This window comes from Dermochelys coriacea, chromosome 23, assembly GCF_009764565.3.
Source record: "Dermochelys coriacea isolate rDerCor1 chromosome 23, rDerCor1.pri.v4, whole genome shotgun sequence".
NCBI lineage: Eukaryota > Metazoa > Chordata > Testudines > Dermochelyidae > Dermochelys > Dermochelys coriacea.
This window is the reverse complement of record NC_050090.1, coordinates 12,844,271-12,870,773: the sequence shown is the minus strand read 5'-3', so window position 1 is coordinate 12,870,773 and position 26,503 is coordinate 12,844,271. Positions and strand designations below refer to the sequence as shown.

At 62.1% G+C, this 26,503-nt stretch overlaps 3 protein-coding genes across 4 annotated transcripts in view; 2 read left to right on the top strand and 1 right to left on the bottom strand.

Moving 5' to 3' along the window:
* The window catches only part of LOC119846918 (D-box binding PAR bZIP transcription factor), a 24,983-nt gene extending 1,609 nt beyond the window's left edge, over positions 1 to 23,374 (top strand). Inside the window, exons 2-5 of the mRNA XM_038381161.2 lie at positions 3,615 to 3,944; positions 6,169 to 6,389; positions 6,663 to 7,366; positions 23,117 to 23,374. Of these exons, the coding sequence (XP_038237089.1) occupies positions 3,615 to 3,944; positions 6,169 to 6,389; positions 6,663 to 6,878 (767 nt within the window). The 3' untranslated portion in view covers positions 6,879 to 7,366; positions 23,117 to 23,374. The remainder of the gene's footprint in view (positions 1 to 3,614; positions 3,945 to 6,168; positions 6,390 to 6,662; positions 7,367 to 23,116) is intronic.
* Positions 9,992 to 19,918, bottom strand: SPHK2 (sphingosine kinase 2). 2 transcript variants are annotated; one of them, XM_038381129.2, is made up of 5 exons: positions 18,429 to 19,918; positions 13,911 to 14,060; positions 13,516 to 13,610; positions 12,694 to 12,809; positions 9,992 to 12,324 (listed from the first exon to the last, which is right to left on the bottom strand). In XM_038381129.2, exons 1-5 carry the CDS (start codon positions 18,850 to 18,852, stop codon positions 11,349 to 11,351), a joined length of 1,761 nt encoding a protein of 586 aa, XP_038237057.1. In that variant the 5' UTR covers positions 18,853 to 19,918; the 3' UTR covers positions 9,992 to 11,348. The 2 variants fall into 2 exon arrangements, with proteins under 2 accessions (XP_038237057.1, XP_038237056.1); XM_038381128.2 differs by having other exon boundaries at positions 9,992 to 12,327; positions 18,429 to 19,784.
* RPL18 (ribosomal protein L18) lies at positions 21,502 to 26,503 on the top strand. Its single transcript, XM_038381197.2, has 7 exons — positions 21,502 to 21,651; positions 22,933 to 23,019; positions 23,290 to 23,397; positions 23,731 to 23,829; positions 23,985 to 24,108; positions 25,828 to 25,897; positions 26,379 to 26,503. The coding sequence occupies exons 1-7, from the start codon at positions 21,649 to 21,651 to the stop codon at positions 26,452 to 26,454; spliced, it is 567 nt and encodes a 188-aa protein (XP_038237125.1). The 5' UTR covers positions 21,502 to 21,648; the 3' UTR covers positions 26,455 to 26,503.

Below are 26,503 nucleotides of genomic sequence, written 5' to 3'. Positions count from 1 at the left end.
CCCCTTGGCAGTCTCTCTCCATACTGCCCTCCCATCTGTCCTGCCCTTCCTGCCAGCAAACTGCCCAGTACGGTCATATTGCTATGGAAATACACCCCGGAAAGGGCTCTCGGTCCCCCTCGGCAGCCCACCTAGCACGTCCCTTGGCTGCTTTCAGCCCTTGTCTGTCTGTCCAGTGGTGCCTACCCTCTCCCCCAGCCGGCTGTCATCTGGGGCAGGATTTGCACTCTGGGCTGGAAAGGGGCAGCTGAGAGGGAGGGAAAGGTGTGAGGAATTGTACCGGGACCCAAGCTCAGGGGCCCCCAAAAGGTCTGTGTAAATGCAGTGAAATGGGAGGGGTCCCAGCGAACGCGAGGTGCCCAGACCCCAAATTCCTCTGGGCCGACCTGGCCATGGGGACCCCGCTGGGCAGCAGCCCTGGCTGCAGCTGGGCCCAGGGGTGGACTCCTGAGCCACCAGGAGCACTGACTTGTGAGTGGGAGAGAGGCAGAGTGTGTGTGTGTGTGTATTTGTGTGGTTTGTGTACAAGACAGACAGAAGTGGAGCAAGTGTGTGTGTATTAATGTGTGTTTTTGACAGACAGAGAGCATGCATATTTGTGTGAGAGAGATGGACAGACAGAGGCAGTGTGGGTGTATTAGTGTGTATTTTTCTGTGTGAAAGAGATGGACAGACAGTAGCCGTGTGTGTGTATTAATGTGTGGTTGTAAGACAAGCAGAGTGTGTGTGTGTGTGTGTGCGTGTGAGAGAGAGACACAGACTGACAGAGGCAGAGTGTGTGTGTATTGGTGTGGTTTTGTGAGAGAGAGAGAGAGACAGACGGACAGAAGCCGAGTGTGTGTGTGAGTCTGTGTGTTTGTGACAGGCCTGGACCGAGGCAGAGCATGTGTGTGCGTCCTCATGTGTAATTGTGTTTGTGTGTTTGCAGGAATGGCCCTGGTCTTCCACCGGCCCCATCTACTCCCACTGGGAAGTTTAGAAAAGTCCCGAGGCGCTGGGGAGGGTCTGGGAGGGCAGGGTCTGTGCAGGTTCACTGTCTAATTGCGTGACACACACACACACACACACACACACACACAGCTCTAAATCTCCACAGCCAGCACACAGCCAGGACACGGGATGTGACAGGAGGCAGAGAAACGTGCACTGAGGGATGTTTTTTATTTTTTTAATTTTTTGCCTAAGGAAATGTTGGTAAAAAGCTGCCAAGCGCCTGCGCCCATGTGGACCCAGGGCAGGGGGTGGGTTCGGTTTTGACAGATGGGCAGGTCCCACATCAGGCCAGGATGTGGCCTCCAGGGTCAAGCCGGGGCACCCCCCCGGTGGGGAAGCTCTGACAAGGATCTCGCTAGCCACAGGGTAGCCCCTTCCCATCCCATCCCAAACTCAGCTCCCCTGGCACATGCTCCCTGAAGAAGGCCCCGAGTTGCTCCAGGTCAGGAGTGAGGGGCATTGGCAGAGCGGGGTGGGGGGTGCCCAGGGCTGGGCTAGCAGGGGCTGCGGGTCAGGAGTGAGGGGCACCTGCAGGAGTGGGGATGTGGGGGCTGCAGGCCGAGATTGGGGTAGCAGGTTTGTGCAGGGGAATCGCCCCCCCAGGGATGAGCAGCCCCTCCCCCCACATGTGCCGGGGGAGGGGGCTCCTTGGGCAGTGACTCAGCCCTGCTCTCGGGGCACTTCCCCGCTGGGCATGGGAGAAACTCAGCGCAGGGCGTGACCCGGGGCTGTCACCTGGCTTCCTCCACACATGGGCTGGGGAGTCAGGGCCCAGGAATGGGGTGTCGCCCGGGCATCCCGCCTGCTCCACCAGCTCCAGCCCCGTGCCAGCCAGCAGGCAGGGGGAGGGGCCGCCTGGAGTCGAAGCTGGGCGGGGCTGGGAGATGTGGGGTGCCCACCTGGCCCATAACCGCTTGTCAGCGCTGTCTTCACAGGGCGTCCCAGCATCCTTTGCTCCATTCCCCGCTCGTTTCTTCCCATAACCCTTTGCGCCATTCCTCAGTCTCCTTGGGGTGTCCCAGAATCCTTTGCACTGCTCCCCACTCTTCTTGGGGCATCCCAGAATGCTTTGCTCCCTGATTCCCTACCCGCCTTGACACCAGGCGTTGGGGGGGGAGGTTGCTTTTGAAGCCAGAGGCTAAAGCCAGACACACTGAACCCCAGGTGTTTTGGGGGGACAGGGGAGTCGGGGATCAAAGGAGGGCTTGTGATGCAGTCAGTTGACCATGAGAAACCAGGACTCCGGGGTTCTCTCCCTGGCTCTGGGAGGGGAGTGGGGTCTAGTGGTTAGAGCTCGGGGGCTGGGAGCCAGGACTCCTGGGTTCTCTCCCTGGGTGACTTTGAGGCGCTGGTGCAGCAGCGCTGTGTGTGGGAGGCAGGAGAAGAAGGGGGCTCCCCTCTCCTGGGAGCCAGGCCGCTCCCCCCACCAGGCTGGAACCCGCAGCCGCTGGGCGGGGGGCCCCGCACGGAGGGGCGGGGGTAGAGCCTGAGCTGCGCACGCTGCAGTGAGCCGAGCTGGGGTTGCCCGAGGTGAGCCAGGCCTCACGTGTGCAGGGAGCGGGCGGGCGGCACGTGCGGGGAGCCAGCCCGGCTGCGGCTGAGGCTGGGGAGCAGCTGGGGCCTGGGGATGGGGCAGTGTCTGGCTGGCGCCGTGCAGGCCCTGACTGTCCATCCACTCCACCCATCTGTCCCCACATCCCCACTCTATCTCGGTCTCACTCGGCTTTCTCTCTCTTCACCATGATACCGCGCTCCTTGAGTTCAATACACCCCTTCCCTCCCCCCCGGCAGGGTCTCGGTGCTCTAGGGGGCTCTGCCGTACTCAGGACACGGGGCCCGGCTGGGCTCCAGTCAGTTTCTCCTCCTGGGTCTCTGGCCAACGCGCCCAGCCAGGGACTCGTGCCCCCTGCCCCCACTTGTGCACGCAAATCCACGCACTTGTGCACTTACTGGGGCATGCACCTCCACCCTCTCGTGCACACATTTGTGCATGCACCACCCCCCCCGTGTGCACACACTCACTCATGCATGCACGACTACAGGCCCGCACTCGTGGACTCCATTCCCTGGCACTGCCCCGCGCTTGCTAGGGCACCCTCACCACGCCCGGCTGCTTGCTCCCGCATTCCTGGGTGTGGTGCCACACCGTGCCTAACGCTCACACCCCCAGCCCACCCCCACACGTGCGCCTGCTTGTGCTCTCCCCCGTGTGTGCAGCCAGCGAGCTGTGCAGGATTGCACTTCCAGCGCCCCACGTGAGCACAGGCCGGCTGCCACTGGGAGCCGACACTCGGTCACTTGGGAACTCACCCGCGAAATCCCGCAGCTCCCACACTCACACACCACTCCCACGGGTTTGAACACCCTGTGGACTCTCACAGCAGGGCCTTTGGCAGACCCACAAAGTGCAGGAGTCATCTCTGCCAGCAGCTCCCAGCCCCCGTTCACCCCACCCCCAGCTCTAACCACTAGACCCCACTCCCCTCCCAGAGCCAGGGAGAGAACCCAGGAGTCCTGGCTCCCCGCTCCCCCCACCCCGACCTCTAACCACTAGCCCCCACTCCTCAACCAGAGCCAGGGATGGAACCCAGGCGTCCTGACCCCCCTCTCTCCCCCTCCAGGCCTGGCCAAGGAGAAGGAGCGGAAGATGGAGGAAGAGCTGGGGGGCGCCCGGGCAGGACAGTGTGCCTACCTGGGCTCCCTGCTGTGGGAGCGCACCCTGCCCTATAGCGAGATCGAGTACGTGGACCTGGACGAGTTCCTGCTGGAGAACGGGCTCCCCCCCAGCCCGGCTCAGCCACCCTTCTCCCCAGCCAGCCAGGCCACCAGCTCGCCCTCCAGCGGCATCGCCGTCGACCTCAGCCGCCCGGCCTCCTGCACCTCCTCCACCTGCTCCTCGCCCGCCGAGTGCCTGGGCAGCAGCGACGGGGACCAGTGCTGTGCCACCGCAGGTAGCCAGGGCCGGGGGGCAGTGGGGCAAGAGGGCACTAGGAGGGAGCAGGGCTGGAGGGGTGTGGCAGGGAGCATGGAGGGGGGTGGCAGGGAGGTGGAGCTGTGGGGGCAGTGCCCAGGGGAGCTAGGGGGCCCAGCAGCCTGGGGGGGGGGCTGTGTCTGGGGGCGGGGTCTCGACTGAGTCACATCCTCTCTGTCCTTGCCCCCTGCCCCGCACCAGGACATGTGGAGGGGGCAGACCCCGGGGCCTGCCCCACTTACAGCCCCACAAGCCTCCCAGGGAGCGTGCACATGGCCCCATGCCAGGGAATTGCTCCCAGGGGCATATTCCCATAACAGGGAATCCCCAGCCCCCTTACCCATAACGGGGAATCCCCCCACCACTGAGTTATCCCCCAGTTCCCCCCCAATAATGGGGCACCCCCAACCTCCCCCCCACGCGGGGTTATCCCCCAACCCCCCCCATAACAGGGAATCCTGCCACCACGGGGTTATCCCCCCCCTTGGACTCTGGATGCCGCCGGCCCCTCCCACCCCGCCGTGTTCTCCTCTGGGCCCCCCCCAGCTGGATCCCCCCTCTCGCCCCCCCTTCACACTCCGGCCCACGTGCGCCCGCCCGGCCCCTCACACGCGGGGGCGGAGGCTGCGGAACGTGACGCGGGGCGGGGGGGTTCGTGCGGGGACACGAGACCGCGGATTAGACACGGGATTCCCCCGCGCGGCTCCCAGCGCCCCCCCCCCCCGCCGGGCCTGGAGTCTTGCCCCCCCCGCGCCCCCCTCCGACCTGCAACCTCCTCCTCGCGACCGCGGCGCCCTGCGCCCCCCCCGGCCTGCAACCTCCCCCCCGCCGCCCGCTCGCTCCTTCCCCCCCCGGCCTGCAACGTCCCCCCCCCGCTCGCTCCCTGCCCTGCAACCTTCCTCCCCGCTCGCGCCCTCCTCCCCTGCCCTGCCCCTCCCCCTCCCTTGCAACCTGCCCCCCCCCGCTCCCTGCTTCCCCCGCCCTCCAGCCTCCCCCAGGCGCTCGCTCCCTGCTCCCCCCAGCCCTGCAATTTCCTCCCCCCGCGCGGCGCCCCCCCCCCCCGCTCTGCAACCACCCTAGTCTTGCAACGCCCCCACCTGCAATCCCCTTCTCCTCCCCCAACTCGGTCCCTGCTGCTCTGGCCCTGCAACCTCCCCTGCCCAGGTTGCAACCTGCTTCCCCCGCCCTGCGCACCTGCCCCCCCCACCTTGTACCCCCCCAACCTCCTGCTCCCTGCCGGGCAACCCTCCTTGCTGCTTCAGGAGCCTCCCTGGTCCTGCACCACTCCCCCCTTTGCTCCCTGACCCCCTCACCCTGCAACTCCCTTGCCACATGCTTCCTGTCCCCATCCCTCTGCCCTCCAAACCACTGTGACCCCCTGCCCTGTGCTCCCCTGCCCAGAGCCCCAACCCTCTGCCCAGCAACCACTCTCTGCCACCTGCTCCCACCTTCATCCCTGAGCTCCACACCCTGTCCTGCACCCACTCTCTGCATCTCCCTGCCCCCCCCCACCTGGCACCCTGCCTCCTGCCAGCTTTCCTTCCCCCGCTTCCCAGCCTGCACCCTGCCTGCAGCCCCCACCCCGTATGCACCCTACACCTGCTGTGCACAAACACCGCCCCCCCAAGATTTGGAAAGGAATACCAGCCCCCTCCCCCACACACACAAGCACACACAGATACAGGGACTGGGTCTGGGAGCCAGAACTCCTGGGTTCTGTTTCTGGCTCTGGGTGGGGAGCTGGGTCTAGTGGTCAGAGCAGGGTGGGGGGGCTGGGAGCCAGGACTCCTGGGTTCTATTTCCTGCTTTGTGACTTTGTCAAAGTCCCTTCCCCTCACCGTGCTGCAGTTTCCTCCCAGAGGAACTGCCCCGGCAGGTGTTTATGGGTCCAGGGGGATGCTGGGATGTCTCCCAGCCAGGCTGCCCAGTACCTGTCTGATCCCCGCGAGCAGTAAGGTCCTGCTGGCTGTAAACCCGCCTCTAATCCCCTCCTGGCACCACAGCTCCCCGAAGGGTGGCGGTGCCCCCACAGCTGCCCCACGCCTGATCCCTGCAGAGCTCCTGCTAAGCAGGGTCACAGCAGGTCAGGGCTTGCATGAGGCACCCGCCTAGGAAATACCAGCTGCTAGGAGGGCAGGGGGGTCAGCAGGGGGTGCTCTCTCCTGGCTCTGACCTTTTCCTGTCCGGCCCCATCCCGTCCCCAGGTCCGGTGACCCCCGCCTCCCGGAACACGCCCAGCCCGGTGGACCCCGAGGCAGTGGAGGTGCTGATGAACTTTGACCCTGACCCCGCGGACCTGGCACTATCCAGCGTCCCAGGGCACGAGACCTTCGACCCCCGGAAGCACCGGTTCTCAGACGAGGAGCTCAAACCGCAGCCGATCATGAAAAAGGCGCGGAAAATTCAAGTGCCGGACGAGCAAAAGGTGAGTCCCAGCTCTGGGGGGCGGTCGTGGAGGGGGGCAGGGGCTCCCATCTGCCCCCAGGGCGGGGTCTGGCTGGCTCAGGGGGGCAGGGAATGGGACACAGGGCCCTTCCCCTCTAGGGGGCGCCAGCTCCCATCTGGCCCCAGGGCAGGGACTGGCTGGCTCGGGGCAGGGAATGGACACGGGGCCTTTCTCCTCTAGGAGGCGCCGGCTCCTCTCAAATCTCTTAATCGTTTTCTCTCCCTCTGCCCCATGGATTCCCCCCCCCCGCAGGATGAGAAGTACTGGAACCGGCGCTACAAGAACAATGAGGCAGCCAAACGCTCACGGGACGCCCGGCGCCTCAAGGAGAACCAGATCACGGTGCGGGCCGCCTTTCTGGAGAAGGAGAACGCCGTCCTGCGGCAGGAGGTGGCCAGCATCCGCCAGGAGCTCTCCCGCTACCGCACCATCCTCACCAAGTATGAGTCTCAGCATGGCACCTTGTAGGATGCCGGCCGCCTGCACCGCCACACACCCCGGCCCCCCCGCGGATGGCGGGGAGGGGCTGCTTCCCCACAGCAAGGGGGTGCCCTTTTTCCCCTTCCCCAGCTCCTGGGCTCTCCCTGTGCGGGGGCGTTTGGGCTCCAGCCAGCTCCAGCGGATGGAGGTGACTGTCCAGGAGCAAGGAGAGACATTGGCTCGGAACCGGACCCTGCTCCCCCTTCCCTGGCAGAAGTGGGGAGCCCAGCTGACTCTTTCCCGGGGAGCGGGCCGGAGTCGGGGGGGGTCTGAACTGGTGACGTGTCGTCCCCCCCCCAGCCCTGCAGCAGGATGAAGCAGGGGTTTGGGTGGGCATGCGCACACACGCGCCCCACCCCACCAAATGGAAGAGGTGGGTGGGAGGCACAGAGCCAATCGGTGGCGGGGTTATCTGATGAGGGGGGCTGGGAGCCAGGACTCCTGGGTTCTATCCCCCACTCTGGGAGGGGAGTGGGGTCTAGTGTGGGTTAGAGCGGGGGTGGGGGTTCACAGCCAGGACTCCTGGGTTCTAGCCCTGGCTCTGGGAGGGGAGCAGGGGCTAGTGGTTAGAGGAGGGGGCTCTGGCCTCCCAGAGCTGAGGGTAGAACCCAGGAGTCCTGACTCCCAACTCTCTACCCCCCCTGCTGGAAAAGAGACCAAGGGCTGTTACTTTGCCAGCTCTTGTGCGTCACCTGGTGGTGGCGAGTAGTAATAGGAACCTGTGGCTTCTATCAGTCACAGCCAGGGACTGAGTGGGGGGGTGGGCTGGGGCTGGGACAGTCCTCTGGGGCTTGGGTGTCCTTCACCCTAGTGGCCCCCACCACCGCTCTCCCTTCTTGCTTCAAACTGCTTCTCAACAGTCAGATTTCAGAGCAAGCAAGGCCAGTACCTTCGCTGCGGGGTTGGAATCCCAGGACTCCTGGGTTCTCTCCCCAACTGTGGGAGAAGAGTGGGGTTAAGTGGTGGGGGGGGCGGGGAGAACCTCTGACCTCTCAGGGCAGGGATAGAACCCAGGAGTCCTGACTCCTAGCTTTCCACTGTTCCAACTACCGGAGCTCCACCCCCGGCCTAGAGCCGGGGATTGAACCCAGGAGTCCTGGCTCCTGAGCTAACCACCAAACCTCACCCCCTGCCCAGAGCCAGGGATCGAACCCAGGAGTCCTGGCTCCCAGCCCTGATCCTTTAACCCTTTGCACTCTGAGCACTTTTGAGGCGCCGGTGTTGCTGGCAGGGGGGACGCACGGCGCGTCCCCGCTGGAACACTCCATGGGTTTGCACAGGGGCTCAGGGCAAGGTGGGGGGGAGGGGAGAGTTCTTCTTAACTATTATTATTATTCTAACGATTCGCTCTATATTTTGTTAAGCGCGGCCGGCCTGCCTGGGCCCTGCGCCTCGTGTCTCCCGCCCGGCCTCCACCCCAGCCCCTTCCGCTCCCTCTCGCCAGCTAGGATTTTCCAGGGGTTTTCTGTCTTTCCGGGTGTTTTTATGAAGCCGGGGCCCCAGGCGCCGCCACACGGACCCGGCGCGTTTACCGGCGCACCAGATCCTCGCCCGCGGGCTGCTTTTCTCGGGGAGCGGGCGAGGCAGCGCGACGGAGCCCCCACGGACGCTAGGCCATTTGGAGGAGAAAACCAGCACCCGGCCCCCCCAGTGCCGCCCATGGGAGAGCTCTACGTTCGGAGCAGGGCTAGACAGCTGGCCAGAGGCAGGCTTCGAAAGCAGCACGTGGATCTATTTTCCAGGGGGGAGACAGACAGACACGGCTACCGCAGCTCAGCAGAAGAAACAACTTTTCTGGAGGGGGGGGGGAGAACTATTCCAGAGCAGCGCGGGATCTGTGTGTGGGGGGGGCCATGGGGCGGGGACGGACGGATGGACAGCCGCAGCGATCCCAGGCCGGCGCACGACACTGTTTTATATTTTTATGGAGGGGAAGGAGACTCATTTCATACAGAAAGAAAAAAAATATATAAGGGGGGGTCCGAGATGCAGGGCTCCGTTGTTGATGCCTGGGCGGGGGGAGGTTCTGGATGGCTTATTTTTTTCCTTTCCAAATGCTCACTGAGGAACGCAGAAGGGCAGCCGGCCGCTTCTGCCGATTGTACCAGGGCAATAAAAGAGCCAAGAAAGCGATGAACAGATATCTCGGGGGTAGGAGAGTTTTTTTGAATAGGGGGTGGGAGGGTGCACCCCTGCAGGGGTGGGGAGCTGAACCCTGCTCTGTGGGGGGAGGGTGTATGATGCAGGGCTGTGTTGGGGGAGGGTCAGCCCCTGGGTTTAACGCCCCACCCCTGCCTCGTGGGAATGGGTCACCAGCAGGTTTTATTACCGCAGGCCCTAATATATATTAGCACAGTTGTGTGTGTCACAGCAGCACACAGGCACCCCAGCTCAGAGGCCCCCCCCCGGAGGCCAGTGCCCCCTAGAGGGGAAAGGCCCTGGGCCTCATTCCCAAGCAGCCAGTCCCCACTGTAGGGCCAGATCAGGGCCAGTGCCCCCTAGAGGAGAAAGGCCCTGGGCCTCATTCCCAAGCAGCCATTCCCCACCCTGGGGTGGGATCAGGCCCAGTGCCCCCTAGAGAGGAAAGGCCCTGGGCCCCAGCCTCAAGCCAGCCAGTCCCTGCCCTAGGGCCAGTGCCCCCTAGAGGGGAAAAGCCCTGGGCCCCATTCCCGAGCCAGCCAGTCCCCACTGTAGGGCCAGAGCCCCCTAGAGGGGAAAGGCCCTGGGCCCCATTCCTGAGCCAGCCAGTCCTCACTGTAGGGCCAGTGGCCCCTGGAGGGGAAAGGCCCCATTCCCTAGTAGGTGATGGGGCCTTGTTTATTTTCACCTGACACTTGTGGGGGGCTGCCCCATAGTGGTCAAACCCAGCAATGCGCCTTCATTTCACCTCCAGCTTTGCAACACACAAGGGTCCTCCCCCCTTTAACTAATGGGGGATCCAGAGCACTGGGCTCCCCCCTTCCCAGTGCTCCTCACTCCCGACCCGCAGCCCCCTGCTAGCCTGGCCCTGGGCTCCCCCCAGCTCCACCGGTGCCCCTCACTCCCGACCCGCAGCCCACTGCTGGCCTGGCCCAGTGGCTGAACGAAGGGTGCGGCCCAGCGGCCTCATGCTCTTGCTTTATTGCATAGGTCTAAATCACTTCAACACAGGGACGAGACGTGGGAACAGCGAGGGCAGCCGTGGCACACACGGGATTAACAGAGGGCCTGACACCAGCTGCCCCCCCCCCTTAGCAAGGCACGGGGGGGGGAGTCAGAGCGGCCCCCCTCCCCCACACACACACACACACCACTGCATCACTGGACAGCAGGGTAAATGAGTTAATAGAGCTGATCGGGAAAAGGTCAAATACTGGGGTAGATGGGCCCCATGGGCATGGGGCAGATAAACAAAGGGTCAGATACTTGGGAAGATGGGCCTGAGCTGGCCCAGGAGGGACAGGGCAGGGGGGATACCAGGGTAGATGGGCTCAGGAATCTGATCACTTTCAACTCATTCTAGTTTCCTGCTCACATCAAAGTTATGTGGGGGGGGAGAGGGGCTGTTAGAGGGACACAGGACAGACAGACATTGGGCTCCCTCGCAGGACACAGAGGTTTTAGTGCAAAGAAATCTCCAGGCTGTGTCTGGGCCTGGCCCACCGCTGCCCTCACCCCCTAGACTTCACTCCCCTCCCAGCATCAGGGAAAGAACCCAGGAGTCTTGGCTTCCCCCCCCCCCCACAATAACCCAGTAGACCCCCACTTCCATCCCAAAGTTTTAACTAGTGCTCAGGTAGGGGAGTGGGGTCTAGTGGTCAGAGCTGGGGGGGAGCGGCTGGGAGCCGGAACTCCTGGGTTCTATCCTGGTTTTGCAGCAACTGGTCTGCAAAGCCACTCCCCACCCCCCCGCCCTGGCTGTAATGGGTGTGTCTTGCCTGCAGCCCCACCTCCAGCCCCTAGAGGGAGACATGGGGCACTGCACACGCTCAGATGCCTGCCAGCCCATCCCACTCCCCCCTGGTGGCTAGAAGCACCAGGCCCCTGGCTCTCCCCTGCAGGCACCGCCTCCCCCCAGTGGCAGGCAGTGGGAATGCGCCCCGATTCTGACTCCCTAGCGCCCCCTGGCTGTGGGATGGGAGTGAAAAAAGACCACGCTCAGCACCTCCCATCCCCAGCCCCATTCCTTTCTCTCCAAGGACCCCCACAGGGTGGGAAACACCCCCGCCCCTGCCATGGGGGGGGGGAGGGTCATGCCCCTGCATTACATTCATTCAGTGGGTGATGCCAGGATCAAAGGAATAAATAGGCAGCTTTAGACAGGAGCCGGGCAGGGGCAACACAGCTTGGTCCCCGCTGCGGCCCCTGCCCCCAGTAGGGAGGGCAGCACACCCCCAGCCAGCCATTTCCTGCTACCTCCTGAAACAAGCCGGCCAGAGAGGGGGCTGGGGCCCCTCTTTCCACGCCCAGCCGGAGGCATTAGCCGCTGGCGATCTTGAGGCGGTTGATGCCGGTGATGAGTCTGGCGAGGCCCTGGTGCACCTGGCCCTGAATGGGGCCATACTCCACCCGCTCGCCATCCACGGTCAGGATGCCCTTGCGGGTGAGGGGCTCCAGGCGGAAGGCCCGGACGGGCACGTGGACAAGGTGAGGACACTCCTGCTCAAAGTGGCTGCCCTTCTCCATGGCCAGGAAGAGGCGGATCAGGGCTGCGCGGGAGATGCCAGCTTTGATGAAGCAGAGGTGGATGAGCCCATCATCGAAGCGGGCGAAGGGGGCGGTGAAGAGGTCAGCCCCCAGGTGGCTCTGGTAGATTGCCAGCACCAGCACAAAGTCATCCTCCACTGTCATCCAGGAGCTAGGCACCGGCTGCCCCAGCGGCACCAGCAGCTCATCCAGGGGGCCGCCCACCTGGGCCTCGCCTGCCCTGCCAGCCAGCAGCTCCCCCGGCCCGGGCTCGAAGGAGAAGCTGGGCGGGGGCAGGACAGAGGCAGAGGATGGGGGCGGGGAGCCGGGCGAGGGGCAGGGCACGGGGGATGGCTCGGCCTCCCGGAAGGCATGGCGCTCCTCACACAGCCCCATGTCAGACAGGGCGCGATGCAGGGGCAGGCGCTGCAGGGGCAGGCGGCCGTTGGGGGCCACAGTGATGCTGCGGGAGATGGGCCGGTGGGCGGTGGCATCGGTGGCGGGCAGGTAGGAGAGGCGCCCGCGGTAGGTGTGCATGGAGGCCAGGCGCACCAGGGTGCCCAGCGTGAAGCGGGCGGAGCCCATGTGCCGGTACTTCTCACTCTCGATGTCCACATCCGAGACGAAGCCCCAGGCCACGCTGAGGCAGGAGAAGCAGCGGGCGCCTGAGGCCGTAGTGATGGCCACCAGATCCAGCGGGGCCACAGCCGCATGGCACAGCAGCAGGGCGCAGTTCAGCAGCAGCTCCAGGCCCAGCACCTGCTCCAGCCTGCTGAGGGGCAGGATTGGGGTGAGCCGCCCAGCCAGGGGGTGCAGTCCTCCAGCAAAGCACCCCCCAGCCCCTCGCTAGGGGAGGGAGCCGCTTGCCCCCAGCAACCATGGGGAGAGCAGGTTGGGCGGGAGGTGCAGGATAGGAGGTCCCCCCCTCCACAGCCCCCATCTGCTCCCCATGCACCCCCCCATCCCACCCACATACACACACCCCAGCGCCCACGCCCTTCCCTGACCTGGGTATAGAACCCAGGAGTTCTGGCTCTCACCCCCCGACCACTAGACACCCCTCCCATCCCAGAGCCAGGGAGAGAACCCAGGCATCCTGGCTCCCAGTCCCCGTCCCCCCCGCTAGCACTGCCCTTACCCGGCGTTACAGTTGATGGCTCCGGCTAAGGCGTTCCCTGAACCACTCGGTAAAATCCCAACCGGCATCTTGATTGCCTCCTCCCAGTCGTGGCGCTCCATCAGCCCGTTGAGAACCTGCCCGGCACAGAGGTGAAATGCTGTGGGGGCTAATGGTGAGAGCAGGGCAGGCTGGGAGCCAGGACTCCTGGGTTCTCCCCCTGGCTCTGGGAGGGGAGCAGAGTCTAGTACAGAGGTGGGCAAACTACAGCCTGCGGGCCACATCTGGCCTGTGGGATCACCCTGCCCAGCCCCTGAGCTCCTGGCCCAGGAGGCTCGCCCCCAGCCCCTCCCCCGCTGTGCCCCCTCCCGTGTGGGCAGCACTCTGGACGGCTGGGCTGCGTGCTCATGCAGGGTAGTGCATCTGGCTCTGGCCGGGAGGCACGGCTCCCAGACATGCTGCTCTGAGCGGCATGGTAAGAGGGCCGGGACTGGGGGTTTGGATAAGGGGCAGGGGGTTCTGGGGAACAGTCAGGGGATGGGGAGCAAGGGGGGGTTGGATAGGGGGTGGAGGTCCCAGGAGGGGGGGTCAGAGGGAAAGAATGGGAGGGGACGGATAGGGGGTGGGGGCCACAGCCTTCCCTACACGTCCCTCCACACAGTTTCGCGCCCCAATGTGGCCCTCAGGCCAAAAAGTTTGCCCACCCCATGTCTAATAGTTAGAGCAGGGGTGCTGGGAGCCAGGACTCCTGGGTTCTCTCCCTGGCTCTGGGAGGGGAGTGGGGTCAGATCTGCAGCAGGGGAGGGTGCCAGGGACATTGAGGCCATGGGGGGTGGGTGTTACCTCATATAGGAGCCCATCCCCCGAGATGGCGACGATCCCATCCCATTCTGCCAGGTTGATGCCCTTCACCAGCTCCCGGGCGTGGTTAGGCCTCTCTGGGAACAGGGGAGAGACGGGGCACCAGACATGCAGCCTTCCCCCGCCAACCTGTCTCCCTGCCCCTTCCCCCCAGGCCATTCACCCTCCCCCCCATACCATCACCCTGCCCCCCAGCCCTTCCCCTGCCCCCCATACCATCTCCCTGCCCCCCATACCATCTCCCCTGCCCTTCCCCTCCCCCTCGACTTGTTGCCCCTGCCCCCCCCGGCCACAGGCTCTTCCTCTCCCCCGCCACCCCGACTCATTGCCCCTGCCCCCCCAGGCCCTTCTCTCTCCCGCCCCCGGTCCCCCCTCACCTGTCTGGATCAAGTTGAAGCTGATATCTGCTTCTGTGATCATGGGCAGCACGTGGGTCTGGCACCACTGGAGGGCCAGGCCCCTGCCCCCAAATGGGTTCAGCAGCAGGAGCAGCCGGCGCGGGCGCGGCAGTAGGCTGGGAGCGATATCTGAAAGGAGAGAGCGGGGAGAGCAGGTCAGGGGAACCCTGCTCGACACGGAGATGTGGCTGCCTCTGGGGTGAGGCGCGGGAGCTGGGTATGTCTTACGGACTCCCAGGTCGTGCCCACTCATGGCCCCGTGCAGTCCCTAGGGAGAACTCCCTTCAGTGCGACAGCCCTTCTCGGGGGTCAGGCCCCTCCACCTCCTGGAACTGCACCACTTCGAGCTTTAGCACGCCTTTCTCTGCTGTGGGCCCCCGCAGGGAGTCCACTCGCTCTGGACCTCTAGGGCCTCCACTCCCAGAGGGAATAATGCCCCCCTGATCTCTAGCCAGCGTAACAGGATGGTTTATGGAGTGTCTGAACCCAGCACAGGAAACTCTCATACGGGGAATCCTCGCCCGGCGCGGAGATGCGGCTGCCTCTGAGGTGGAGCGCGGGGGCTGGGATTGTAATGAATGCCGAATTGCTGAGCCACCAGATGCCCACGGGCATCACACACCTCGCCGGAACTAACCTCAGCTGTCCCTGCCCTTCCCCCCGGCAGCACATTAAAGGTTGACAGAAGATCCGGGCGAGGGAAGCCCTGTACTCTGTCCAGATCCGATACGGAAGCCTGCCGTGCTAGCAGCCCCACCACTTCCTGTACCCATGGTGCACGCACCGGACTGCCAGGAGTGAGCCAGAGGGGAGACATGGAAACGCCAAAGTAACAAATGCTGCAGCCAGGAAGCGTTTTTAAAAACAAAAACAAAATAAAACCAAAAAACCACATACAGAGAGGCCACAGGCTCCAATCACCCCATCTCGCCTCAAAGCTCCTGAATCTCTCAGCTTCGCTAGCCCACCCATTGGCAAAGCTCCCCAAGGAGAGGGACAATCTGCGGGGCGCTTCTTTGGTTCCGAGCCAATCAGTACATGACTTCCCTGAAGCCTGTCGCTAGGCTGACAAGACAAGGGTGCTGCCGATTTTTGGTGCCTACTTTATGCCGCAGAGAACCGTGGCTTATGGAACAGCAGGTGTCCAGCAGAGAGCTCAAGGAGCAGGGGGAAAGGCTGCCGGTTTCAAAAGAGCTCTGCATGCATTGACTGGCAACATGAAAACACCGGAGCTAGACTGGGTGTTGGGTGCATGGCAGTTACAATTAAAGCCAGACTTAACTTTGGTCAAACAGCAAACCCCAGCAATGGGGAGGGTAGCTGGCCAAACCTGAAAAGCCAGAAACCAGCTTAGCAGCTGTTTGGATGTGGCAGGACAAATCATTGCCATGAAACCTTGGAGGCAAGGAGAGAAATTTCCCAGGCGAAAGGGTCAAACGCCAAAGTCTGACAGCCTAAATGCACAAGTTGCGGAAAATTCATATCCCAAGAGACACACTTCCAGCCGAAGGCACATGCTTTAATAAATGCACAAAATTTGGACATTTTGCAGCAGTTTGCCACACCCACATGGTCTGAGCGGGGACTCGTATTACAGACAATCCAGATGAGACATCGTTCTGGGATCGATCACGTGTGATACCAAACAGCCTGCCTGGAGAGCAAAACTGAATATTCGTGGCAAGACTTACAATCGCCTTCGACCCCAACCAGAGCCAAAGTCACCTCACGCAGCCATGACTTGCCCCGGAGGGCAGCCTGGACCGGCTCATCGCAGAACCGACTTACGGAGACAACAGCTTTGCGTTCAGAGTGCACAGGATCAAAGACCAACGACCTTCTTGGTCGCAGCCACAACAGGAAGAACTTGGAGAATTTGATATTCGATGTTGGAAAGGAGATCTAGTAGAAAACAACAGGCCGCAATTCACCACAGTTGGATTTCAGTCATTTTGATCACATCACTAGTAGTCCACCTTACTTGTAAGTGAATGGAGAAGCTGAGCAAATCAGAGAGCCAAGAAAAATCCCACAGCAGGTAAGACGCATCCTTCGCTCTTCTGAGTTACAGATTGACACCGATAGTGGCTGCCGGCCACAGTCTTGCACAGCTCCGGATGGCACGACAACTCAGAGCTCCAGATCCAGCTTTGGAAAAGAATCTATGAAGGGAGTCGCCAAGTCGGATACAAAGGCTCAAAGAGCCTATGGACACTTCTATGCCAGACGTCACTCAGAGAGCTGCCAAGTCTAGAACCGGGCGATCACGTTCACAACGGAGAAAAAGGATGGCGAACTCCAGCTGTAGAGCGCCCCGACCACATGCGATCGACACATCTCTGGCGCGTTCATTGGAAGGAACGAGCCACAGAGCAAACCCCCATAGGTGGCAGACACAGAGCGAGGCACTGACTGCTGAAGGATGCCAGGCCGACCACAGCCAGGCGGTGCGGCGAACGGCCAGCCAGGCCGCCGAGCTGCAACACGGTCGGGTCATGTAATGAGAAACCCAGGACAATTCAGAGACGCTTAGACTGATCTGCCCTGAGCTTCCGAGCCAGCGTGACAGTGGCAGGAGGGTGGAACATGGCAGCTCATTATACAGGGATGCATTGCGCAGCACTGGGATGCAACCCCTCTGGGGTGGGACACAGGCGCTGGTTATACATGGACCCCTTGCCTGGCATGGAGATGCAGCCCTTCCGGTGTGGGGCACAGGAAAAGTGCCCTCTACTGAGCCCCCAACCTCACTCCAGGCTGCATAGCACTCCCTCGTGCCACACTGGGGTACTGGGTCCAACATAGACTGCCAGGGGAGAGTGCCCTGCCCTATTCCAAGCAGCCAGGGCACCCCTGCCCTTACCACGGGACCAGCAGGGTGAGGGAAGTAGATAATGAGCCCAGAGGATGTACAGGGAGGAAAGATTAACCCAGAACCACCACCACACATACTGCAGAAGGAACGCTGGGGCACGCAAACACTCATCTATTTCCTAGCATCTGCCCACTGGGTTCTCTCCCTGGCTCTGGGAGGGGAGTGTGATCTAGTGGTTGGATGCTCCTCACTCCAAGTCAAAAGTTCCCCGGTTATCGGTTATCGTACCAGGCAGAGACGGCTGCACTTTACACCCAGGGCTGATAGTGGGGCAGGTTCTGCAAGGTCCCTGGCCCAGAGAGGCAGCACTGATATCCCTGCATACACCCAATGCCCGCATGTCCCACAACCAACCAGCCCCATTCACACACCTCCCCCTCCTCCGCTGCACCCATGCATACCCCACGGACACCACTGCCCCAGCCCCACCACTCCGTCCCTAGGCACCCCCTGGAGCCAACCGCCATGCCAGCAAGCCCCCATCCATGGCATCTGCCGCCCAGCCCAGATCTGCCTTCAGGCCCCCACAATCCCTCAGCAGGTGCAGAGAGGTGGGGAGCCACTGCCCAAGGTAACCCTGAGTCCTGGCAGGAGGGATCCTGACCCCCGGGGTTTGGGAAGCTTCTTGAGGGCTCCTGATGTGGGAGGGGTTAGACCAAAGGGGGGGGGAAGAGATTGGGGCCCCCAGGGGAGCCTGGGGGGGGCAGAGAACAAGGAATCCGACAGCCCCACCTTCAAGACAATCCATCGACCTTTGGCCAGGCTGCCAGAGACAAAGGAGCCCAGCCTGGCCTTGCCCCTGGATCCCGGCCCAGGACAAGGAAAGGACAGGGCCGCACCCAGCCTTAGTTCCCCGAACCGAGGCGTCACCAGCTGTGCCCCAAGCACTGGGTCCCCAGCCCCACCTGCGGGCACACACAATCCAGATAGCCTGTCTCCCAGCTGCCCCATACTCTAGGGGCTGGACCCCTCTCCCAGGGCCAGGGAGAGAACCCAAGCATTCTGCTGCCCAGCCCCCCGCCTCTCTCCGCTCTAACCACCAGACCCTCCCTTTCCTCCCAGGGCCAGGGAGAGAACCCAGACGTCCGGGCCCCCATCCTGGTAACTGTAACCCCCCTGCCCCACGGGCTGTTGGCAGGCAAAGCCAGAGGAGGCTGGCAGAGCAGCGGGCCCCTCTTCACTGGGTCTGGTTTCGGGGATCTCCAGCAGCTGAGATCACGGAGCCATCACTGGCTGCAGCCTCCTGTCCCGGGCACACATTCAGGGCTGGGACAGTGAAACATCTCAGGGGGGCTGACGTCCCATCTCTGGGCCCCGGACGGAATCATCTCTGGGTCTCCGCAACAGCATCTGTTTTGTTATGGTTACGGTGGGTCAAACTGGAGAGAACTTAGTCTCGGGTTCCAGGACGCCTGGGTTCTCTCCCCAGCTCTGGGAGGGGACTGGGGTGTAGTGGTTAGAGCAGAGGGGCTGGGAGCCAGGACTCCTGGGTTCTATTTCTAGCTTTGGGAGTGCTGTCTAGGGGTTAGGGCGACATGGGTGGGGACTGGGAGCCAGGGTGCCTGGGTTCTCACCCCAGTTCTGGGAGGAAAGCAGGGCAGACAGCACAGGGGCAGCCTTACCTGTTTCGCTGGAGACAGGGATGCCCACCACCAGGCACTTGATAGCAGCCGCCCATTTCTCCGCCACCGCTTGGTTCTTCTCGTAGTCGTCAGCCCCGTCCACTTGGAAGGTCCGTGCCGCCCTCTGCCGCCCACGCCCCAACCCCACGGCCACCTTCCTCTTCTTCAGCGGGTAGGCGTAGACCGAGAAGTACGCCGCCTGGTCGGTCGGCGCCCGACTGCGCAGCGTGTGGCAGCCCACCACCTCGGCCAAGGGCACCACGGTGCGCTGGTCTGTCTCCGGCTTGGGCACCAGCCGCTGGATATGCAGCGCCATCTGGGTCAGGCTGAGGGCGTAGCGGGAGCCCTTGGAGGGGTAAGCTCCAAACTCCCCGTGCAGCAGTGTCTCCGCGCCCTTGCCGTACGGGCCCAGGGAGAGGTTCATCTTCCCGGCGGTGCCGTGGCCCACCCGGCCTAAGCTGCACCTCAGGTGGGTCCTTCCAGCACCATCAACTCTCCCCTAGGTCCCCACCCCACCTTGCCCCGCCCAAACCCAGACCAAACAGCCACTAGGACATGGCCTGCTCCTGGGTGGGGTGGACTGGCACCGGGCCAGGGAACAACTAACCCACTAGGAGAAATTTCCAGACCCAAACCCCAGTCTGCTCTGCTGCCTCTGGCTTGCCTGGACTGCGGCGGGATCTTCACACCCTGTGACGCCCCATCTACAAGGGGAGCGCCCCGGGGCAGGAATCTTGGGGAATCTCAAGCAGCCAAGGAATGAGAGCCAGCCTGACTAAGCGGCTCAGCAGGGGGAAGGGCCCGCAGGGATCCAGAAGCCGGCTTTAGCCTTTCCCCTCCCCAGGGGCCAACCGGGGAGGGGGGAGCTGAGTTGGGTCCAGCCCTCTCCCCCCTCCCCAATGTCTGCGTGCACCTGGGGGTGGGGGGGCCCCGGCTAGGCAGGAGGAAGCCAGGAGTCGCTGGGATTTTCAGACACTTTGAAAGTTTCTTTCCACTCCCGCCCAGAAATTGGGCCTGGGGAAATGGGGGGGTTGCAACCGATCCAGACCCTGCTCGGACCCCCCCCCCAGCTAGGGACGCAGGCAGGAAGCAGCCTGGCCCCGCACTACAGGGCAAGGGGGCTGGGAAATGGGCCCCACCGCAAGGCTGCCACCTGCCACCATCCCCCTGCCCCCGGCAGCAGGTGCTGGCCCTGGCCCTGGCCCTGGCCCTTCCTCCTTCCCTCTGTGCCCCCTGCCACCAGACCCTGCCTCCCTGCCTCTCTCCAGGAAGTGCTTCCAGCAGGCGCAAGCCGGCCCCATAAATAGAGGGAGGGGCTGGATCCAGCCAATCACAGAGCTGTCCCCTTCCCGTCCCACCAATCAGGGCGCTCGACCTCCACCCCCGGCCCAGACGGCGGCCACATTTGTGGTGGGCAGCACCAGCCCTGCCGGTTTCGCCTTCTCTCCGAAAGCCCCTTGTGTCGGCCATCTTTGTTGTGGGCGTAAAGAACTCGCTCCACCCTCCTCCCTGCGATTCAATGGAGTGTGGCGGCCATTTTGAGTATGGGCAAGGGAGATAGCTTCCCTCTCTGTATGAACGGACGGAGTGGGGCTGCCATCTTTGTTCTGGGAACTGGGACCTGCCTTTATTCCCAGCCCTCCCATAGAAATCAGACGGGCATGACGGCCATCTTGGCAAAGGAAATTGCTTCTCCCTCCATAACAGCTAATGCATATGGCGGCCATATTTAGTAGGGGAAATGCGGAGCTGGAATCCCATTGTGCTAGGCGCTGTACATTGTTTATTAGGGGTATTATGGTAACACCTAGGACCCTAGGACCTTGCACGAGGCACTGTACATTATTATTTCTAACAGGTGTTAATATAGTGCCACCCAAGAGCTCACAATCTAAGCGCCTACAGCAGTTTAAGTTTATTATGTGACAAATTAATAATAATTCTATTCTTATTGATTATTTGCATACTTAAATGCTTCCATCATACTCTATTTATTATTTTTAATAATGAGACACACAATATTATTCTAGGTTTCAGAGTAGCAGCCGTGTTAGTCTGTATTCGCAAAAAGAAAAGGAGTACTTGTGGCACCTTAGAGACTAACAAATTTATTAGAGTATAAGCTTTCGTGAGCTACAGCTCACTTCATCGGATGCTTCTTCCTATATTGGTAGAATGATTTTTTGTCCCACCTGTGTGGTAACCAATTCCTCCCCTCCTCCTACCCCCGCAGATTCAAATGTACAAGTAACTGCATATTAATGGCAACTAGAGAGACTTGAAAATGAACGGACAGAAGAAGAAAAGGAGTACTTGTAGCACCTTAGAGACTAACAAATTTATGTGAGCATAAGCTTTCGTGAGCTACAGCTCACTTCATCAGATACCACTGAATGCATCCGATGAAGTGAGCTGTAGCTCACGAAAGCTTATGCTCTAATAAATTTGTTAGTCTCTAAGGTGCCACAAGTACTCCTTTTCTTTTTGCAGATACAGACTAACACGGCTGTTACTCTGAATCCAGATGGAAGAAGGTTTCCATTGGAAAATGCTGATCTGGTAACATCAAAACGCAGGCACGTGTCAATGTCTTCAGCAGCAAGCGTTTCCTTCCAGTATGGGCCAAAGGTTTCCTTTTGGCCGCTTCCTTTGGACTTTGATGCTCTCCGTGAAAGGCAACACAATAGAAAGGTGTCCATGAGGCCGAAAGGAAGCAACTTGGGAGGATGAATTATTTCACCCAAATAGGTGAGATTTCCACTTGAGGGAGAAAACGAAATTGCACCACGTCCGAATTCCCCGTGGATCTGAGACGCAGTCACTCTGGTCTAGCCTAGTGTCCAAACTAGTCTAGTCCGGCTAGCCTAGTCTGTCCAGTCACCAAATTCGGATCCGTTCTGCTCTATTCCAGTCTAGTGACCATGTTATATTGTGCTCTAGTTAACTCCAGTAGCCAATTCTGTTCTGCTCCAGTCTCCCCTGCCTAGTCTAGCCCCCATCTCTGTGAGAACTCCCCTCACCACCCGACCCGAAGACTGGGCTCCATAAACTCTATCAGCTGCTCTCTCATAGCTCGGAGTCCTCCAGCACCATCGAGTCCGCCGGCCGGAGCGTCGGACGTCTGGCCGCAGCGCTGCCATAGAGCGGAGCGCCCGCTCCCATCAGCCCCCGCGCGGCCCCGCCTCCTTCCTTCCCGGGCCGAGCCGCCGCTGACGCCGTCATGGTAAGCCTGGGGGGCGCGGGGGAATCCGCTGCCATCCGCCGGGAGCGGGGCGCCGAGTCCGGGTCTGGGGCTGCGGGGGGCCGAGGCGGGGCCCCGGGTGGCCGGATCGCCCTGAATGGATGGGGGGGGGCCCTCCGTCGGCGGGGCCTCCCACGCACATGCCGGGGGGCAGAGTGCTGGGGGGGCTCCTGGCCGGGGGCAGCTGGGGGATGGCATGTGAGATTGGGGGGGTACCTTGCTGTGGTGGAGGTACCCTGTACGGGGAGGGAGACGGGGGGCATTCGGGGGGGTGGAGGAGGGTATGCGGGGCACCCAGCACGGGTGGGGGGCTCCCAGTGGGGAGGGGTGGAGGGGGGTATGCGGGGCAACCAGCACGGGTGGGGGGCTCCCAGTGGGGGGGCGTGGAGGAGGGTATGCGGGGCAACCAGCACGGGTGGGGGGCTCCCAGTGGGGAGGGGTGGAGGGGGGTATGCGGGGCAACCAGCACGGGTGGGGGGCTCCCAGTGGGGAGGGGTGGAGGGGGGTATGCGGGGCAACCAGCACGGGTGGGGGGCTCCCAGTGGGGAGGGGTGGAGGGGGGTATGCGGGGCAACCAGCACGGGTGGGGGGCTCCCAGTGGGGAGGAGTGGAGGGGGGTATGCGAGGCACCCAGCACGGGTGGGGGGCTCCCAGTGGGGGGGGGTGGAGGAGGGTATGCGGGGCACCCTGTGCAGAGGCTGGGAAAAGAGGCCTCCTGTAAGGGTAGGTGAGGGACATGGAGCACCAAGTGGGGTGCTGTGGGGGTTGGGGGACCTGTGGAGCAGAAGGCATAGGAGTTACTGGGTGTGGGGGGGAGCCCCCACCCCGGGGGGCACCGAGTGTGGGAGCAGGGTACCCAGGGATCAAGGGCAGTGGTGACATGCAGTGGGGAGGGCATGCTGGTATCGGGGCCACTCCGTGTGGGAGATACTGTAGGGTACATGGTCTGAGAGGGGGGTGGGAGGGTGGGCTGTTTGAGGGTAACCCTGTAAGGGGCAGGGTGAGGAAGGGAGGACCTGGGGATTGGGGGGCATGAGGAGCTTGGGGAGACAGGCCATGGGGGAGCTGCTGTGTGCACCCTGGGTGGGGGGGTTCTAATTTGCCTGGGAGCAGTGGCTCTTGGGGTAGCAGCAGCAGGGGATGGGGTGACTTACAGGGTACTGGGTGTGTGGGAGAGTTGGGGCACCCCTCAGACCCATAGCTTGGGGAGTCTGGCGGGGAGGACACTGAGGCGGGGGCCCTGACAGCATCTGTCCCCCCCAGGGTGTCGATATCCGACACAACAAGGACCGCAAGGTTCGCCGCACGGAGCCCAAGAGCCAGGACATCTACCTGCGCCTGCTGGTCAAGGTAACGCCCCCCCCCCCCCCCCCCCCCGCGGGGGTCTGCAGGGGGCCAGGACGCCTGGGTTCTCCCCACAGCTCAGGGAAGGGAGTGGGGGGAGGAGCTGGGAGCGAGGACTCTTGGGAGGCAGGACACCTGGGTTCTGTGACTGGCTCTGCCACTGTCTAATGTGACCTGTGTAAGCACCGCCAGGAGAGCCTGTCATTGCCTCAGTTTCCCCATGGTGCCCACGGGGCGGGGGGGCAAGGGCTCCCCCTGATGGCCGTGTCCCCCCAGCTGTACCGCTTCCTGGCGCGCCGCACCAGCTCCCGCTTCAACAAGGTCGTCCTGAAACGCCTCTTCATGAGCCGCACCAACCGCCCGCCGCTCGCCCTCTCCCGCATGGTAAGTGGGGATGGGGGGGACCCCCGGCCTGGCCTGTGCCCCACGGCCCCACCCCCGGCCCCCTGCTGGCCCGGCCCTGGGCTCTCCCCGTGCCCCTCATCCCAGCCCTGTGGCCACACCTCAGCTCTGCTGGTGCCCCTCAACCCGGCCCTCAGTGCCCCTGTACTTTTCCATTTGACTTGACATCTGGACTCCTGGGGTCTCCTCCTGCCTGCATCTCTGTACCCTGGAGATCCTGACAGCGTGTCCTGGGAGGGCCATGTCCCGGGGTGCTGCGCTGCCCAGAGTCGGGGGGGGGGGTCTCACTGATCCTCTGCCCCCTTCCTTCCCCAGATCCGCAAGATGAAGCTCCCAGGGCGGGATAACAAGACGGCCGTGGTGGTGGGAACCATCACCGATGACATCCGCATCCACAACATCCCCAAGCTGAAGGTGAAGCTGGGTGCTGCGGGGTCCCCACCCCAACGAGTTGGGAGCCAGGACTCTTGGGTTCTCTCCTGGCTCTGGAGGGGAGTGGGGGCTAGTGGTGAGAGCGGGAGGGCTGGGGGCCAGCACTGGGGCTGTCACTGACCCATCTCTCCTGCCAGGTCTGTGCCCTGCGGGTGACCCAAGGAGCCCGCAGTCGCATCCTGAAGGCGGGGGGTCAGATCATGACCTTTGACCAGCTGGCCATGGCAGCCCCCAAGGGCCAGGGCACCGTGCTGCTCTCAGGTGAGTCCTCCCGTGCCCTCTGCTGGGCCGGGCACTGGCCCTGCCCCACACAACCTGCAACAGGCAGCTGGGGCCAGCTGGGCTGCAGGGATGTGGCTCAGCAGGGGGTGCTGTCCCTGGGCAGCCCGTTTGAACAAAGTGGGTCATTGGGGCCAGCACTGTTAGTGCTGTTGAAATTGACCTGCCCCACCCCAGAGCGGCTGTGTCCCAGCACTGGGCGAGAGGTCCCTGTATACCCAGTACTCGCGTCTCACCCCAGAGCGGCCGTATCCCAGCACTGGGCATGGGGTCCCTAAATATCTGTGCCCCACCCCAGAGGTGGCCGCATCCCAGTAATGGGGGAGAGGTCCCTCTATGACCAGCACCCACGCCCCACCCCAAACGAGGGGCTCTACACAGAATCATAGAACTGGAAGGGACCGCGAGAGGGCATCTAGTCCAGTCTCCTGCACACATGGCAGGACTACGGATTATCTAGACCATCCCTGACCGGGGTTTGTCCCACCTGCTCTTAAAAATCCCCAGTGATGGAGATTCCACAACCTCCCTGGGCAACTTATTCCAGTGCTTAACCACTGACAGTTAGGAAGTTTTCCGCACTGTCCAACCTAACCCCCACTTGCTGCAATTTAAGCCCATTGCTTCTGGTCCTAACCTCACAGGTTAACGAGAACAATTTCTCTCCCTCTTCCTTGTAACCACCTTTTATAAACTTGAAAACTGTTATCACGTCCCCTCTGTCTTCTCTTCTCCAGACTAAACCAATTTCTTCCATCTTCCCTCGCAGCTCATGTTTTCTAGACCTTTATTTTTGTTGTTTTTCTGTGGACTTTCTCCAATTCCTCCACATCTTTCCTGAAATGTGGCACCCAGAACTGGACACCACGCTCCAGCTGAGACCTAATCAGCGCGGAGCAGAGCGGAAGAATCACTTTACACTCCTGCTAATACAGCCCAGAATGATGTTTGTTGTTTTTGCAACAGCGTTAGTGTTGACTCATATTTCACTTGTGATCCACTCTGACCCCCAGATCCCTTTCCGTGGTACTCCTTCCGAGGCCATCCTTTCCCATTCTGTATTCGTGCCACTGACTGGTCCTTCCTAAGTGGAGCGCTTTGCATTTGTCCTGATTGAATTTCATCCTGTTTACTTCAGACCATTTCTCCCGTTTGTCCAGATCCCTTTCAATTTTAATCCTAACCTCCAAAGCAGCTTGGTATTGTCCACAAACTTTAGAAGTTTCCCCTCTAGGCTATTACCTAAATCGTTGATGAAGATAACTGAACAGAATGGGACCCAGAACTGATCCCTGCGGGACCCCACTCGTTAGGCCCTTCCAGCCTGACTGAACCGCTGATAACTACCCTCTGGGGAGGGTTTTCCAACCAGTTAGGCCCCCACCTCATAGCAGCTCCATCTAGGTTGGATTTCCCTAGTTCGTTGATGAGAAGGTCTGCGAGACAGTATCAAAAGCCTCACTAAAGTCGAGATGTACCCTGCCCAGCCTCGGGCACAGCTGTGTGGGGGATCCTGGTGCAGAACAGGGCCCTGACCATCTGGCACATGGAGTTGCTGGCCCCCAAGCTCTGCATAGGGCCCAGGCTGCCCTTGGGGGCTGGTGCCTGGAGTAGCCCTCCCTGCGCTGTCCCTGAGCCAGAGGGGTGTCTGCACCCCTATGCGAGGTTGTCACTGTTGATGCAACTCTGTCTCCCCCCCAGGGCCCAGGAAGGGACGCGAGGTGTACCGGCACTTTGGCAAGGCCCCCGGCACCCCCCACAGTCACACCAAGTGAGTGCAAACCCCCTCCCACCCCACTGAGCCCCTGCTCTGGGTCCCACTTCCTGTGCCTAGCCTGGGGGTGCCTGGCCCAGCTAGGCTGAGCATGAGCCCTGGGTGGGGAGAAATCCGGGTAATAGAGGGATATCCCCAGAGTGGATCATGTTCCTGTGGCTTGTGGGGGTCAGGCCTCCTGGGTTCTCTCCCTGGCTATGTGGGGTGGTGGTCTGGTGGTTGGGGCTAGGACTCCCAGAGACAGTAGAGCCCCGTGACCAGCCCCGCTAATGCGTTGGGTCGTGTCTCAAAACAACCTGCTCCTGGAGCCATCACTGGCCATGTGCCCAGCTCCTGCAGGCACCTCACTGTGGGGTGCTCCCTGGGCCTTCTGCCCCTGGAGAGCAGGTGGGGGGGAATCCCTGGCATGGGAGGAAGCTGGGCCGGGGGAGCAGCGCCTGTGGGCATCCTGCTAACCCTTCTTCCCCCCTCCCCGCAGGCCCTACGTGCGCTCCAAGGGGCGGAAGTTCGAGCGGGCCCGGGGCCGCCGTGCCAGCCGGGGCCACAAGAACTAACGGTGCCGGCCTGCAGCTGCCTGTGTCCAATAAATGGGTCAGAACCATG